The sequence below is a fragment of the Pelobates fuscus genome, chromosome 3 (assembly GCF_036172605.1).
Source record: "Pelobates fuscus isolate aPelFus1 chromosome 3, aPelFus1.pri, whole genome shotgun sequence".
Lineage (NCBI taxonomy): Eukaryota > Metazoa > Chordata > Amphibia > Anura > Pelobatidae > Pelobates > Pelobates fuscus.
In genome coordinates, this window is record NC_086319.1 from 219,974,822 (window position 1) to 219,990,870 (window position 16,049).

At 37.3% G+C, this 16,049-nt stretch overlaps 1 protein-coding gene across 1 annotated transcript in view; it reads right to left on the minus strand.

Annotated features, from left to right (window-relative positions):
- BCAP29 (B cell receptor associated protein 29) overlaps positions 1-15,409 on the minus strand; it is a 38,295-nt gene extending 22,886 nt beyond the window's left edge. Inside the window, exons 1-6 of the mRNA XM_063448110.1 lie at positions 15,344-15,409; positions 9,767-9,867; positions 8,196-8,296; positions 6,334-6,484; positions 4,170-4,305; positions 2,044-2,155 (exon numbers count right to left, since the gene is read on the minus strand). Of these exons, the coding sequence (XP_063304180.1) occupies positions 2,044-2,155; positions 4,170-4,305; positions 6,334-6,484; positions 8,196-8,296; positions 9,767-9,858 (592 nt within the window). The 5' untranslated portion in view covers positions 9,859-9,867; positions 15,344-15,409. The remainder of the gene's footprint in view (positions 1-2,043; positions 2,156-4,169; positions 4,306-6,333; positions 6,485-8,195; positions 8,297-9,766; positions 9,868-15,343) is intronic.
- Positions 15,410-16,049: the final 640 nt, after the last annotated feature.

Sequence of the window (16,049 nt, forward strand, 5' to 3'; positions counted from 1 at the left end):
AGGGGGTGGAGAATACTATGGAAAGGGGGGGAATTTCCTGGAATTTCCTTCTTAAAATGAGGTGCGTGTTATACGCCGGTGCGTGTTATACGCCGATAAATACGGTAATAGAGCTGCATAACCGTTCAAATTACAAAATATTGTTAGGATCGGTCTATATCAGCCCATGATAATATACTATCTCACACAATGCTACATTTCTAAAAGAAAAGTGATCAATTGTTTTAATGACAAAATTAATCACTCTAAGATTGGGATTCATTGTTATTAAAGAAACACTTTAAAGATCATAACCACGACAGCTAGCTGCTTATTAGACTTGAGCGCCGTCAAAGTTTTAATTTCATCCAAATACATTCAGACAAAAAAATTATAATTTCTTTCGACCGAACCAAATTTCGTCTGTTTCTTCATTCATTCTTCGTGGGAATTCAGACTTTATTTTAGTTACTGAATTTTATTTGGACAAATCAAATTTTGATATAGCAGAAAACTCCCTAAATTTGTACCCTTGTGGCATTGCTATATTTAAGACAATTAGGGAGCGGTTTAGTAGATAGCTCCCTTTTGGTATCCTTATAGTATCCCACACTGATTAAAGAGCTATGTACTAAGAAGTTTAAATACCAAAATTACGAAAAACCCTTTCTCTTCCTAGTTTTGATAATTTGACCTATTGTCCCCCCATCCACCACCCATTGATGGCAAGTGTGGGCTCTAAATAGTAAAAGGGGACAACGATACCCCCCAATGGGAGGAAGCTGGGGTTCAGCCCCCTCTACCCACCACCAGTTTATTGACTCCCTCCTCAATATTATTACACTATTAGCCCATTTATTTTAAGAGCCCCCACTTGTGGGGCTCAGGAGGGAACACTATGTCTCCCTACTTTATTAATAGGATAGTTTCCCCACTATGGAAGCATGAAGGACCTGCATTAGCTGCCCAATCACTAATCTTTTTTTAGGACAGCAAACAGCCAATGGCTGCTTGCTGTTTAGTTGACATTCCCACATTGTGGCACGGCAGAAGGGAGGATTTAACTTCCCTTATACTAATATGGCTTAGGGTAAGAGAGGGCAATACAGGATTTAGGAATATTTTTAAATATTACACGGAGGGAGGTGTGAGCTGTTAGCTCCCTCCTTGTTACTAAAACAAATTGCATGGACAAAGTTTGGTCCATCAAACAAGTTGTTTTTAATTTGCATTCGTCCATTCGTCTTAGGGAAAAGTACCATCCTCCATTTCTGTGGTAAACCATGTTTGAACCGTCTTATTAAAACCTAGGATTCCCAGGGCACCCACATACGACTGCTCAATGTAAACTGCTCAATGTATTGCTAATGCAAACGTTACACTTCTGCATTAGCAATATTTGTATTGTCCATCTTTGGATGGAAGTGACCATTTTATGAGTACAAATTTGCAACAGAGATTCCCAACAATAAAACATGCTAGCTTATCTTTTAAACTACAATAAATGTTTTTACAAATACTACTACACTACACTACACCAGCTACCAGTGGGTAAAGTCCATGAATAACCCTTCTTCCAGGCACACTTCCAACCAAACCCCTGAAATTATAGTGTCCCTTTTTATTCATTTTAAATATCAAGTTAAATGTGCATCTATAGGGTCTTTGCTTAAAATGCATAGTTGAATATCCAAATATAAACGATATGGTTTAATAAGCACTAACATGTTTCAGGGGCACATTAAAAGTGATAAAATTGAAACTAGTGAGATTTTTAAGAAATAAAAAGCACAACTCACAATCAACTTTTAGTTTGGTATTTGAAAACTCACAATCAACTTTTAGTCTGGTATTTGATTGAGCTATAGTCTCACATGTGACAGTTATGTTTTTTTATAAAAAGGTGACAGAATAATTGGCAAAGCTAGTAAAGCTGGAAAGAAAAATAAACAACGCATGTAATACACTGAAACTATAATACTGTCATATTTATGATTGTGATCCAAAATAACAGACTGAAACTAATTTCTACAAAGAAATTTCAAGTAGCTAAAGGATGCATACCTTCGGTCACTCTCTTAAGTTCACTTTTGGTGTTATCAAGTTCTCGCTTGAATTTTTCATTCTGTTCGTTAATTTCTTGTGCACCTTCCTTCGATTTATTTCTATTTATGGCCTAGCAAAAAAGGCAGAAGCAAATGCAACACTGCAAATTTAAATCAGTCAGAACTTTTGGATTATTACCCTCTTTCCTCCCACCAATTATATACCGGAGTCTACAAGGAATAAAAAAAAATTCAACAATATTATGCTTTGAAAACTTAATACCAAGAATCAATATAGTGCAGACAGATAAACATATAGAATATGGATACAGTAATATATAGTGATATAGAATCAAGATGCAAAGAAGAAAATTTGGAAAAATATAAAACTATAAAAACCAAAAAACAAATTGAATCTGGAAGAGACGTACGGATATATGGACTTGAGTGAATGGTTGGACAGCAAATAAGTTAAAAGTATGTAAGTAAAAAACATTTTTCCCCAAACATCTCTGTATGAACTGCTGTTTGTAAGACTGTACATCAGAAGCAAGCATCTAACTTTTCAAACACAGTATAAATTGATGTATAGACCTAATCAGCTTATAGATGTCCTGTCATGCTCAAAGATACATCATGGGGGTAGGGGGGTGGTTATGCTGCCTTCACTGGTCAATGGAAGATTTACCCATTGTACGAAATGAGTTAAAGTCTCTTCCTGGCTGCGGAGGGTCTTTACTGGCTACAAACAGTAGCTTTCAGTTGATTATGTTTTCATTTAACATTTGAAACTAGGATGCCCATTGTTGCCTATTGTCTCCCTTTCAATTTGGTTGTAAATGACAGATTGGAAAGAGGTTTGATGGCACTTATGATATGAAATATTGGTATCATTATGATACAATTGCTTAGAATCTGCAAACAATATCTTTAGTTTATGCTTCACTACACTCAGTCATTTAGATTTTAATTTTACATTTTCCACAGTCTATGTAAGGAATTCTGTGTAGTTTTCAGATAGTAATTTCCCAAAAGAACACTAACCTTAGAAATGCAGACTTGTATATTTAACATTCAAAGGACACTATAGTCACCTGAACAACTTTAGCTTAATGAAGCAGTTTTGCTGTATAGAACATGCCCCTGCAGCCTCACTGCTCAATCCTCTGCCATTTAGGAGTTAAATCCCTTTGTTTATGAACCCTAATCACACCTCCCTGCATGTGACTTGCACAGCCTTCCATAAACACTTCCTGTAAAGAGAGCACTATTTAGGCTTTCTTTATTGCAAGTTCTGTTTAATTAAGATTTTCTTATCCCCTGCTATGTTAATAGCTTTCTAGACCCTGCAAGAGCCTCCTGTATGTGATTAAAGTTAAATTTAGAGATTGAGATACAATTATTTAAAGGTAAATTACATCTGTTTGAAAGTGAAACCAGTTTTTTTTTTCATGCAGGCTCTGTCAATCATAGCCAGGGGAGGTGTGGCTAGGGCTGCATAAACAGAAACAAAGTGATTTAACTCCTAAATGACAGTGAATTGAGCAGTGAAATTGCAGGGGAATGATCTATACACTAACACTGCTTTATTTAACTAAAGTAAATTAGGTGACTATGGTGTTCCTTTCAGGGCTAACTAGATTAAGGTCCCCTAAAGTTATAGTCAAAGGGTTATTCAAACAACCATGACCACTTCTTCTTTAAGAAGTGGCCATAGTGGAAGAAATTTATATATACACAGCATTTGTCATACAGATATATATATTAACTTTTGTGCCGAACACGTGACGTAGACAGCCTGGAACACTTTTATAGGTTGCATAATGTGAAATCTGGTCAAAACCAGTGTGGGGATCTTCTACTGGCACTGGATTCCAGGAAAGTTATTGCTTTACTTTGCAGATTTTTAAGTGGGTCGGGGGACGGGAGAAGGGGAATAGTAATGTCCAAAAAAGAAAAAGAAAGAAAAATAAATAAATATTTGATTATATAAAAATGTTTAAAGTAACCCTTTGAATAGTTTTTACTTATCTTTCTTCCCACACCCACAGGGAAGGAATTTGGGGCACCACTGGACATGCACAACAATAAAAGCATTTTTTTTTTTTTTTTTTTAAATCAAAATAAATACATTGGAAAATATACCATTTTAAACTTCTCATTTTCCTCCATGTATTTTTTAGCTGCTTCATTAGTATTTTCCACTTGAGTTTTCAAAGCATCATGACCTTCCATCTCTCCTGCTAACTGAATGATCAAGGAAACGAGTCGGCGCAGAACTCTATAAAAACACGTTTAGTGTGTTAATTTCTGTTTATTTAAAAATCATGTACATGAACGCACACAATATATATATTGCACACCGAAACCATGGACACTGCACTGCCAGGGTAACTATTTCACAAACCTCTCTCACTTTCTCTTAAAGGGCCATACTTCACTCCTACTCCTGCTATTTTCCTGACCCTCCGCTTGGTTGCTATCCCCTATATTGCCCATTCCAACATGTTTTTATAACCTACATTGTAATCTTTTTCGGGCAGGGTCCTAATCAACCTAGTGCTTCTGTAACATTTTGTAATTGTGTCACTTACTGTTGAATTTTAAATATTTAAAAAATATTTGTTTTACTCCAAGTGTCATAACAACTTATGCTCCTTGTAAAGGTTATGATGCAAGGAGGTTCCCTGTTCCCATCTCCCTGCACACTTTCAAGTTTGTCCTTTCAAAGCAGGATGTTATAAAAACTTTGTACATCCATATTTCACACTAGAAACAGTACATCTAAAGTTACTAGGGTTGCCAGGTCACCATTCATTAATGAGAGGCACTTATGGAAAAAATGCATACTTAAATTGTATTGTGGAAAACATAACATGAAATATTTTTATTCGTTTATAATACTCTGATAACCTTCGGGCCAGAGACAATGGGTACAAGAGATAGAAATATGCAAATTAGAAAATAATAGCGATATGTGGAGAAAATATGTCAACACTGATAATAGAGCATATATTCAATACTGAACAGTGTAACAGTTCCATTCAGAATTAAACTGTTTCTAACGTTTTAATGCTAAGCAAGAGTCCCCAGCAGCCCATGCCCTTTATGCTGCTCGGCTAATTAGGAAGCATTAACATACACAGCAGTGTGCAACTGTGACTGGCTGAGAGTACTAGCTGAAACCTCAAAGCGCCCACTGATGGCATGATTTGGTATAACTAGGAGGTAGTGTGCAATTTCTGCCTTAGCCATACTTCCAGCAGGGGCCAGAGACCCTAATTTAGTGTTAATAAAAATTAATAACACCGAATGGGAGGGACTGTGCCAGAGGAAAATATCAAATTTAATGAGATCACATGGTTATAGTGCCTAAAGTGTCCATTTAATGTCTTAAAAAGTGTTATAAACTGATTAAATCTCACTAGCACAAACATACAGGGCATTGCTTGATCGCTAAAGATGGGATCCTGTGGTGAACTGAAATATCTCTAATGATCAAAATGCATAAAAGCAAGCTAATTTATAGGTCTTTATTGACATTTGTTTTCAAATAAAACAACCAAGAGTACATCATCTTACTAGATGTTGGCTAATAAGTATGTCAGGTCTCATTTTCATGCAGTCTCTTTTAAAAGTACTAGAAAAGAGACACTAGACTAGTATCAGTCTAGTGTCTTGTATAAGCATGTTTGATCTAAAAGTATTTTCCTGTTGCTCATACCCATGGAGATTGGGATCATAACATGGTAGTTTTAAATTGTGCCCCCCCCCCCCCCACCCCAAACAAAGATAGAGTTTCTATAAATGGCAAAGAGAACGGCAACATTAAATATTTTGCAGTGTCAGGTAAAACACTGCATGTGGCTTAATGTAGCATGTTTCAGGGGTTTTAAAAATCACTCACTAATAATAGAAGCTGGATATTCTGTTTGTTTTAATGGATCAGTTACACCACTGCCAAATGTGCATATGGCATGTCTGTAGAATATAACTTACGGTCTGTCAGCGATAGCATAGACTAGTTACGGAGATTCAGATCTAAGACCTCTTGGATTCTAAGATGCCCTGGAGTACCAAAGATCACAGAATCTTTACTAATCCATAGTAACTAAAAGAATACTAGCTCCAAGAGCCTAGTTGCAATCCCCTCCACCTAATATCATATTGGAATGAGAGTTGTGAGAAAAGCATGTCAAAATAGGTCTGTATTGTCTAATGTATGATCTCATTTGTATGTGTGCCATCCAATTACGGAGACCAACTTCAAACCTGCTTTAGATATTCAAGCTCTGTGTGGGACACTTACAGCCAGAGAAAGAGAGAAAACCCTGAAATATAAAGATTACGTTGCGATCTAAATAGTTTCATGTGGATGAGATCATAAGAACTAGGGTAAAGCTTTGAAGTCTTGTCTGCCACTTGCGTCGCAGAGTACTTTTTTACTTCTCTTGCAGCATCTGTAAATAAATAAATCAAATTTAAAAACTACACAGGCAAAACAAACCGAGGAATTTCCAAAACACTCATTTGATATAAATCCCTTGTTTATCTAGATTGTGTGTGGACACATTTTCTTTCAAATAAAAGATGCATTGTACACCACACACTGGGTATTTCCCTCCAGTGGCACATGTAAAATTGACAACAACGTTCTAATACATTATATCTATTTACATAAATCGTGAAAATGTACGTTTGTATAACTGATTTGATTTTTGCAAATTTTAATGGTCTGACATGTTCTATTTCATATAAACAAGATTACAATGAATACATCTAATGCATTTACCAATCAATACAAAAGAGAAATCCTTGTTTACAATGTGACATGAAATGTGTTGACATAACAAAATGAAAAGTTACAAAAGGGCATCAGGTAAAGTATGTTATGTGCCCTTCACTGGTACAAGGTGCGGCAGCTCCAGCAGACATCGCTTCTGTTTTGTAAACACAAATGTTGCATGTAATGTCAGAAAGGTACCAACTACGCATTTTCACTTTCCTCAGGCAACAGCACCATTGAAGGAAATTAATTTTATCATGTATGTCCCTTTAACCCCTTAAGGACACATGACATGTGTGACATGGCATGATTCCCTTCTATTCCAGAAGTTTGGTCCTTAAGGGGTTAAAGAGGAACAGTTTTATTTATTAGTTATTTAATTTATTTTTTAAAACACCCTAGTAAATTGTATTGCAGAATTTATAGGGGTTGAAAACTTTACTTTTACTTAACTAGATTGTACAAGCAGGGTATTGCAATTACAGTTGACCAGGCTTTCATTTTTTTTTTTTACGTAACCACTTCCCATAGCAGGCAATTATCTGTGAATAGTGGTGCAGTTAGACACAAGTTATCATGGAAGGCCATATGCATTCATTATATTTACATACATTAAGACCCACTACCGAATTCATGGATTGGAGGTAAGTAGCTTTCACTCATCCCCACTCTTTTTCCCCTTAGTGTTTATTTGGGCAAGCAAAAGAAGAACCATCAGAAATAAACATGACTATGCTCTTTAATTGTAGGAACTTATCCATTTACTGGCCTTTGAACTAAAAAAAATAAAATAAAAAACAGCGTCATTACAGCTGAATTAAAATTTAAAAAAAAATGTTAAAAAAGAATGGCAATCTTGATATTATAATCCTATTTAAACATTGTTAATTGTAAAAGTCAAGCTTGAATATACATAGAAACCATAAGACATTTGGTTAATCAAACAGGCATTGCTAAATATTTACAGATTACAAGCAATACTGTAAACCTGGGAAGATGTGTTATCAAAATAAAAAAGTATTGTGGAAAAGACCAGTATATTTATTATTAACAAATGCCACAAAATATATACTTTTTTCATGATAGTTCCTCTATACCGATAAATAGAATTATGCTCATGATATGAATTGTATGCAGTGTGCAAACTGCAGAGAAACTTGATGGCTATCAACACAGGGAGATAAACGCCTATGCTACCGCAAGGAAAAACTACCATATTTAATTATTACATGCAATATATCATCTATGTTGTAAGGAATGCACATAGCTAAAATACCTATTTCAAGTATATATGGTAATCAAACGTAAGCACTAAAACATTAAAGTAGGACTTTAGGATTAAGCAACAAACACAGATACAAAATATCTCTCTCATAATAACTTACCAAGAAACAATATAATCAATACAACTATGATGGAGAGAAAAGCCTTGTTCCAATAGGGGGATATTATACTCCACAACCGAAATCCAAATATTTTCCTCCATCTAGAAGCACAAATGCAAGCATGTAAGAAAAGCCTTAATTTTTTTTTTTTAATTTAAGGAACACTCCAAACATCACAACCACCATGCTTGCCATTCGCAGTTTGCAAGTAGTTCGCCGACCATTGTCCCTCAATTTCAGCAGTTTAGGAGCTTCCATTAGCTTCCCTGAGCCACACCCTTCATTTGTTGCCCTCAGCCAATGAGCTAAGGCTTGCACCGCCGTTCTCAAAAAGTTTGACTACTTACAGTGTGGGGCAGAGCGCCAATGCACTGTAGTGGTTATGGTGCTTGGAGTGTTCTTTTAAGTGATAGGATGAGGAGGATACCAAATATTATGCAGATAAATCCATATGTGAAGAAAATATGCCTAACATTGCAGAACTCGCAAATGTTTTAACTTTATTTTGCTTAAGCAAGTTAATTTGAATACCATGTTAATCATGATACAGCTCTGCAGAAGTTGGACCGCCTTTGATAGTTTGCAAACCTTAAAAGAGACATTGTAGGCACCCAGACCACTTCAGCTCATTGAAGTTGTCTGGGTGCAAACTCCCATCACCCTTAACATGAACATGTAATTATTGCAGTTTTTATAAACTACAATAATTGCCTGCTAGGGTGAACTCCTCTTCTAGTGGCTGTCTACCAGACAGCCACTAGAGGGACTTCCGGGTGGATAGGCAACTTTTGGTCGCCTAAGCAGCGATGGATGCAATGCATGAGGAATTTCAGCGTCACCGGAATCCCCATAGGAAAGCATTGAATAATGCTTTCCTATGGGGAAATCCTAATGTAAGCACAGCCACAGCTGCGCATGCGCATTAGATCTCCCCTGCCGGCTCACATTGGCAGGGGAGGAGCGTGGGAGGAGTTGAGCCGGGTAAGCGCACAATGGGATGGGGGGTGGTTCTTTACAGAAAGGGAGGCTATAGTGCCAGGAAAACAAGTTTGTTTTCCTGGCACTATAGTTTCCCTTTAGACCAGGGCTTCGAAAACAGAAGGCTTCAGGTAACTGCAGACATACAAATGAGAATGGCACCTAGTACCCCTGTCGCACATGGGACAATTAAGGAGTTTATAAAGTTCCCCCTGACCTACAACTATTAATGTTTTAAGGTTTAACTTGGTATGTGTCTTTACCTTATACAGAACACTTTATATGCTTCCTCACTACCCACAATGATCTGAGAGCGTGGTTGGAAACCAAGCCATATTATGCTAGAACATGACAGACAGGGGCTGAGATGGGAGAGAAGCTTCAAATGTGGTTATGTGCATGTGGTGGAAAAACATTATCTTAAATACCAGAGACACATCATTCAAATAAGCTTCACATAAAGAGAAAATACACTTTACTGATGGAGGTGTACCAACTTCCAACAGCATCATTAACCAGCATGGAACGGGAATTTCCCTCTGAACTACTTTGCTATAAATGCCATGAAAGACTATGATGACGGTATTCTGTACCTTAGAGGGGAAATAAAAGGAATACATAGAATCAAAAGTGCTCCAATTTCTGTGTACAAAAAGGTTGCAACCGTTGTCCATTGAAATGTCATCTTTTGATCCTGTAACACAAAAATAAAAAAAAATGATATACAAGAATCAAACTTTCTAAGCAGACAAGTTAAATTACTTCATCACTACATAATAGATTGTAAGCGTGTTTGAGCAGGGCCTTCTTCACTCTTGTATCTGTAAATGGCACATCAAATATCCACAATTTATAATTGTAAAGCGCTGCACAACCTGCTGGATCAATATAATGCAAATAATAAGATATCCAAAACGGTTTTGAACTTGGCAGGAAGGTTTCAATTTGGGGACCCTGATTGGAATTCTGGTGTACCCAAAACAAAAAAGTCAACTCATTTACTCCACAATCAGGCTTGACATTGGCAGTCTGGAGGAGCTGGCTGGCAGTGTTCTCAGTAAGCCTGGCACTCATGCAATTCAAACTGACAGTCTCTTTTTGAGCAGAGGATATCATTAGAGGAGAAATCTGCATTATCTGGCTCCGCAACTAGCCAATTACATACATCCCAATGTTGGGAAGCTATGCTTTATAAATGAAAGTAATATAGGAAATATAAATAGTGGAACTATTAGATATTTATATAGTAACTAAAATCTAACTGCAAAAGAGAGGAGTTAAAGCAGGACTTAACAAATTTGCTTTGAATCCAAGAGCCAAGTAAAAAAAAAAGTTAGGCGCCAGGTGTTTCAATGTCAAAAATACAATTCCTAAAGAAACACTATAGTCACCAGAACCACTGCAGCGTAATGTAGTTGTTATGATGTCTATAGCTTGTGTCTGCAGGCTTTTCAATGTAAACATGGCATTTTGCTGCCTAGTAACACCTCTAGTAGCTGTTACTCAAACACCTACTAAAAAGTGTCTCCTATCTCAGTGCTGCACACAACTACACACACTATAGATATGCACACAAAAATAATAATAAGAAAAACAAAAAAATGTAACATATTTTTAGCCGCCCTCCTGTTTCCAACCTTTTGGGTTCAAGAGGGGTGGCTTCCTTGGGGTCCAGTGGGACTGAGCAGCAGCAGGTGACAGTGGGGCTTGCTGCGGCTGCACATTCAAAAACCTGATTCCTCTTGCTGAAGTACTAGTCCCTCTATCCAAATTTATGTCCGGGTAATTAAAATCTCCAATAATTAACGTATTACCCCAATTTGCAGCTTTCCCAATTTCCTCTAACAGCTATTCTTCCTCATTAATATTTACATTAGGTGGTTTATAATATATCACAACTAACTGATTTCCCTTTGTTTGCCCCAAGCAGATATCTACCCATAAAGCTTCCACATTTTCCTCGTCACACTCCACATGCCTAAGATTTGACTTTAACTCATGGTTGACATACAAACATACCCCACCACCCTTCTTGTTTTTCCTATCCTTCCTAAATAACGTGTACCCATTTAAGTTAACTGCCCAGTCATGTGTCTCATCCCACCATGTTTCTGTTATGCCTATTATATCATATTGTTTAGTGTATGCTATTGCCTCCAGTTCCCCCATTTTGTTATATAGGCTCCTTGCATTAGTAAGCATACATTTAATATTATCATGAGTCATTTGTAGTTTTTGTGAATTATCAATATTACATACATTTTACAGTTTTGGCACCCTAATATTTGTGTTCAGCGAAGTCTACCAAGTAAACAGTACCCCCCATGTACAGCTTTTATGGTGTCTTGGAAAGTTACAGGGTTAAATATAGAGCTAGCAAATTAAATTCCCTGGACTTTTGGCCTGGGATGTCAGGCAGGTCCCACAAATTGTAATTAATAAAATGACCTAATTATGTAAAATTATTACATATACACACACACATACATATATACATATATATATATATATATATATATATATATACACACACACACACACACACACACATATATATATTATTTCGTTCTACATGTATTTTGCTATAAATATATATATATAAAAAAATTTAAAATACAGTTAGAACGAATTTACACATACATATACTTTTTATTATTTTTTTACGCATTTACATATTTATTTTATATTATATATAAATATATATATATATAATGAAAATTAATATCATTGTACGTGTATTTTGATATATATATAAAATTAAATATATATTAATATTAAAATACACTTAGTGTATGTGTATGTATATATATATATATATATATAAATATATATATATATATATTTAGATCATATATATAATAAAGGGGTCCTTAAGGGGTTAAATCACTGTTTGTGCAGCCCTAGTCCTCACTGTGACACACCTCCTCCCTGTAAGAGAGCCTAATTTTTGTGTTTAATTTAGATTTTCTTCTCTTCTGTTCTGCGAATTACCTGTTGCAGCCTGCAGTAGCCTTCTGTGTGCGATCAAAGTTCAATTAAAGAGACACTGTAGGCACCCAGACCACTTCAGCCCATTGAAGTGGTCTGGGTGCCAACTCCCATCACCCTTAACACTGCAAGTGTAATTATTGCAGTTTTTATCAACTGCAATAATTACCTTGCAGGGTTAAGTCCTCCTCTAATGGCTGTCTACCAGGTACGTCCACGGTCCTTAAGGACCGTTTTTTGTCGGACATACCTGATACATCCTTGGTCACTAAGGAGTTAGTGCCTTTTAATAGTTAAATCAACTTTGTTTCTGCTAATGCAGTCCTAGCCACATCTCCCTTAGCTCTGACGGATACAGCATGCTTGAAAAAAATGGTTTCATTTTCAGATTAAGATGTAACTTGTTTTAAAAGTTTTTGTCTCCTGCTCTGTAAATTGAACTTTAATCACACAAGGAGGCTCCTGGAGGTTCTAGCAATCTCTTAACAGAACAGGAGATAAGAAATTCTAAACTGAACAGAATTTGCAGTAAAGGAAGTGTAAACATTAGAGCAAATCACATACAGGGTGGGACTATGGCATAAAACAAGTGATTTAACTCCTACATGGCAGAGAATTGATCAGTGAGACTGCAGGGGCATGATCTATACACCAAAACGGCTTCATTAAGCTAAAAGTCGTTTTGGTGACTATAGAGTTTACAACTACAGAGTATAGTCAGACCATACAGGCTTTTTGCAGTAAACACTGTTCTTTTAGAAGAAAAACGCAGTGTTTACATTACAGCCTAGGGATACCTCCAGTGGCCACTCCTCAGATGGCTACTAGAGGTCTTTCCTGTCACTCCGTACCTATACCAGCACTGGCTAGGGAGTTTTCCTAGCGACTGCAGCACATTCTATGCTTGGGAGTGCCGCAAAACCTTTTTTTGGAGGTATTTCTGATCTCCTTCGACAGTGAAATCGTCGGCATAGAATCTATGCTGACTATTTGACCGAGAAGTGTGAGAAAAGAGAATTGTAATAGTTTTTATTTTATTTTATCCAATCTATATAGGCTAGCAAAACATGTATGCTCTTTCAAAAGAGCATAAGTGAAAATGCAAGTACAGGTATCCTTTAAGAATTTTTATAACATTTTATTTTTGATCTGGAATTTTCTCTGCACATTACTTCTCCTTTTTGAAAAGTCAGTACACTTTTTAGTTCTTTGTCCCATTTCCTAATTACTAGATTCATATTCACTTGGACATGTCCCCTTCATATTCACGCTCACTTTTAATCACGGTTTCATTCTCTCTATCAACTTTTTTGGGGCACTATTTAAAGGGACACTCTGGGCACCATAAAATCTTAATCGGAGTTATGGTGTGAGGAGGCCCCGGAGACTGGCTTACCTCAAGGGGTTAAATTGTTAATGAAGGTTTACCCCCAACAGTCTTCAAGTAGCCGCACGATCACTCTACCCCTCCACTCACCCTCCATGTCGAGGCTTCAATCAGTTTGCTTTGGTCCTGGTGCCGCTGAGAGCTTGAGCAGAGGCTCTCAGCCTATTAAAGGGACACTCCAGGCACCCAGACCACTTCTGCCCAATGGAGTGGTCTTGGTCCCAACTCCCACTACCCTTAACCCTGCAACTGTAATTATTGCAGTTTTCATAAACTGCAATAATTACCTGGCAGGGTTAAGTCCTCCCCTAGTGGCTGTCTCCTAGACAGCCACTAGAGGGAACTTCCGGCATCATAGCACAGATTATCTGCGTTATTGCATCACTGGACGTCTTCACGCTGTGTGAGGACCTCCAGCATTGCTAAAATCCCCATCGTAAAGCATTTTCAATGCTTTCCTATGGAGAGGTCTAATGCGCATGCGGAGCGATCAGTCTCCCCCGCCGGCTGACGTAATGAAGGGGAGGAGCAGCTGAAGAAGCATCCTCTGGTAAGCGACTGAAGGGGTTTTCACCCCTTCAGCAACCGGGGATGGGAGGGAGAGGGGACCTGCAGTGCCAGGAAAACTGATTGTTTTCCTGGCACTGGAAAGTCCCTTTAATATCTCCCCACTGAGAAAAGGCAGTGGAAAAAAAGGAAATTTTGCAGATTGCCCGAGATATAAACCATAGGCAGAATAGAGACAGGATAAGTTGCTTTGTATAGAAGTAAATATTGCAGAGAATTGACTGCTCCCAATTCATCCCACCAAAGTCATAAAGTGGCTGTAGCACTGCTGGCATTAGAATATTAACATTTTGCTTCACACGTTATCAGAATTGTGGCTTGATATATGACTACTTCTTCATAGACATTGGTGCAATGGCAAGAACACATGGAGGCCTGCCCATTTTATTCTCTCCCTTGATATTAGAGATACAGATATTAGAGTTAAGTTTTACCTTGCCGTTTCACTATAACAATAAGTAAAATGTGTTGGAGTGGTGAACTAAGTGAAAACACATAATAGAGATGCTCTTGTCACGTCAAACATAAAAATACAAACCAAAATGACACAAGTCAACATTATCTTACATTAATTTACAAAACTGGTTCTCATTTTTTTCCAATAGTTTTCCAAATTAGAAGAGAAAGAGAATGATACATTGGCATTATCTCCTACCTACCAACCAGCTCAAGTGCCTGAAATGTTGCTTTAATTGGACACATGTGAAGCACACATTCCACACATGCTCAAAGCATGACAACATAAGAAGGGTTCAAATATAACCATTGCACACACTCAGCATAACCTATTGGGTGCTAAAATACACGAATTGAACGGTCATTTTCCTACCTTCCATAAAGTATTAAAATTACAGAGGTATATTTATTAATCTAATCTAATCACCCCTTGTACCCACAAAGGAACATACATAAACTTAAAGCACCAATCAGCCCTCAATACAAAATTTATATTCATAATTCTGGTGGCTTGTGTGAATTTCATCAATATTGTGGTTTTTATATAATGAACAAATAAAATATTGTGGTTAGTAGCTAAAACTGTCTGGCTTTAAAGGTTATCAATAAAGAGTTTCACGGGGAAAGAATTCCTGTGATCATATGTTTCCTAATATAAACACAGTAGTTCACATTTATATAATAGTGGCTTCCAGTATTATAGTGCAATGTACCTACACCTTGTTCTACATCTGTGTCTGACAAGGCTGGGGGTGGTGTCACTGTAACTTACCGCTCTTCCTCTCACTGAACACTATCCTTACCCAGCATGGAACGCATAGAACACATGGAACGCACACGCAGGAAGAACGTTTCTGGTGACGTCACGCGAGTCGACACGGACCACAACGAGCAGTTATTCATTTTAGTTTAGGGCACTATGGGCATTATCGCCTGGACACTAGGTCAGCCTCAACACGGGCAACTCAATAAATAAAGCATATTTAGAAACTTGTTGAGTACGGTATGAGGATAGTAAGTGTGTGGTAAAAATTGAGAAAAGAAGATTTAGTGTTCTAAAAGTAGTGTCCTGAGAATGTTTGCTGAGTGTGTTGTGATATGTTTGAGTGTGTTCGTGTATAGGGCAATGACTGTGTGTCAGGTGGATAGATACCTCACAACTTTCCCGTTTAGGAGGGACATTCCCAGTATTGGGCCCAAATCCCTCTGTCTCTTTTTTGACAAAAGTGTATTTTAGCGTATTTTATTATTTGCAGTTTTGTTCAGGTGTATTTTAGCATATTTTTTTTATTTTATTATGCATTGGTACTATGGTGGCCCTACAAATATACTAAAAACAATAAAATAAATACATTTGGAGCATCTGCTAGCAAACCATCTCCCACATCCGGACACTGCCATGATGTGCAGGGCCGTCTTTACCGCGGGGCAAACGGGGCAGCTGCCCCGGGCCCACTTACTCCTGGGGGGCCCAAAGC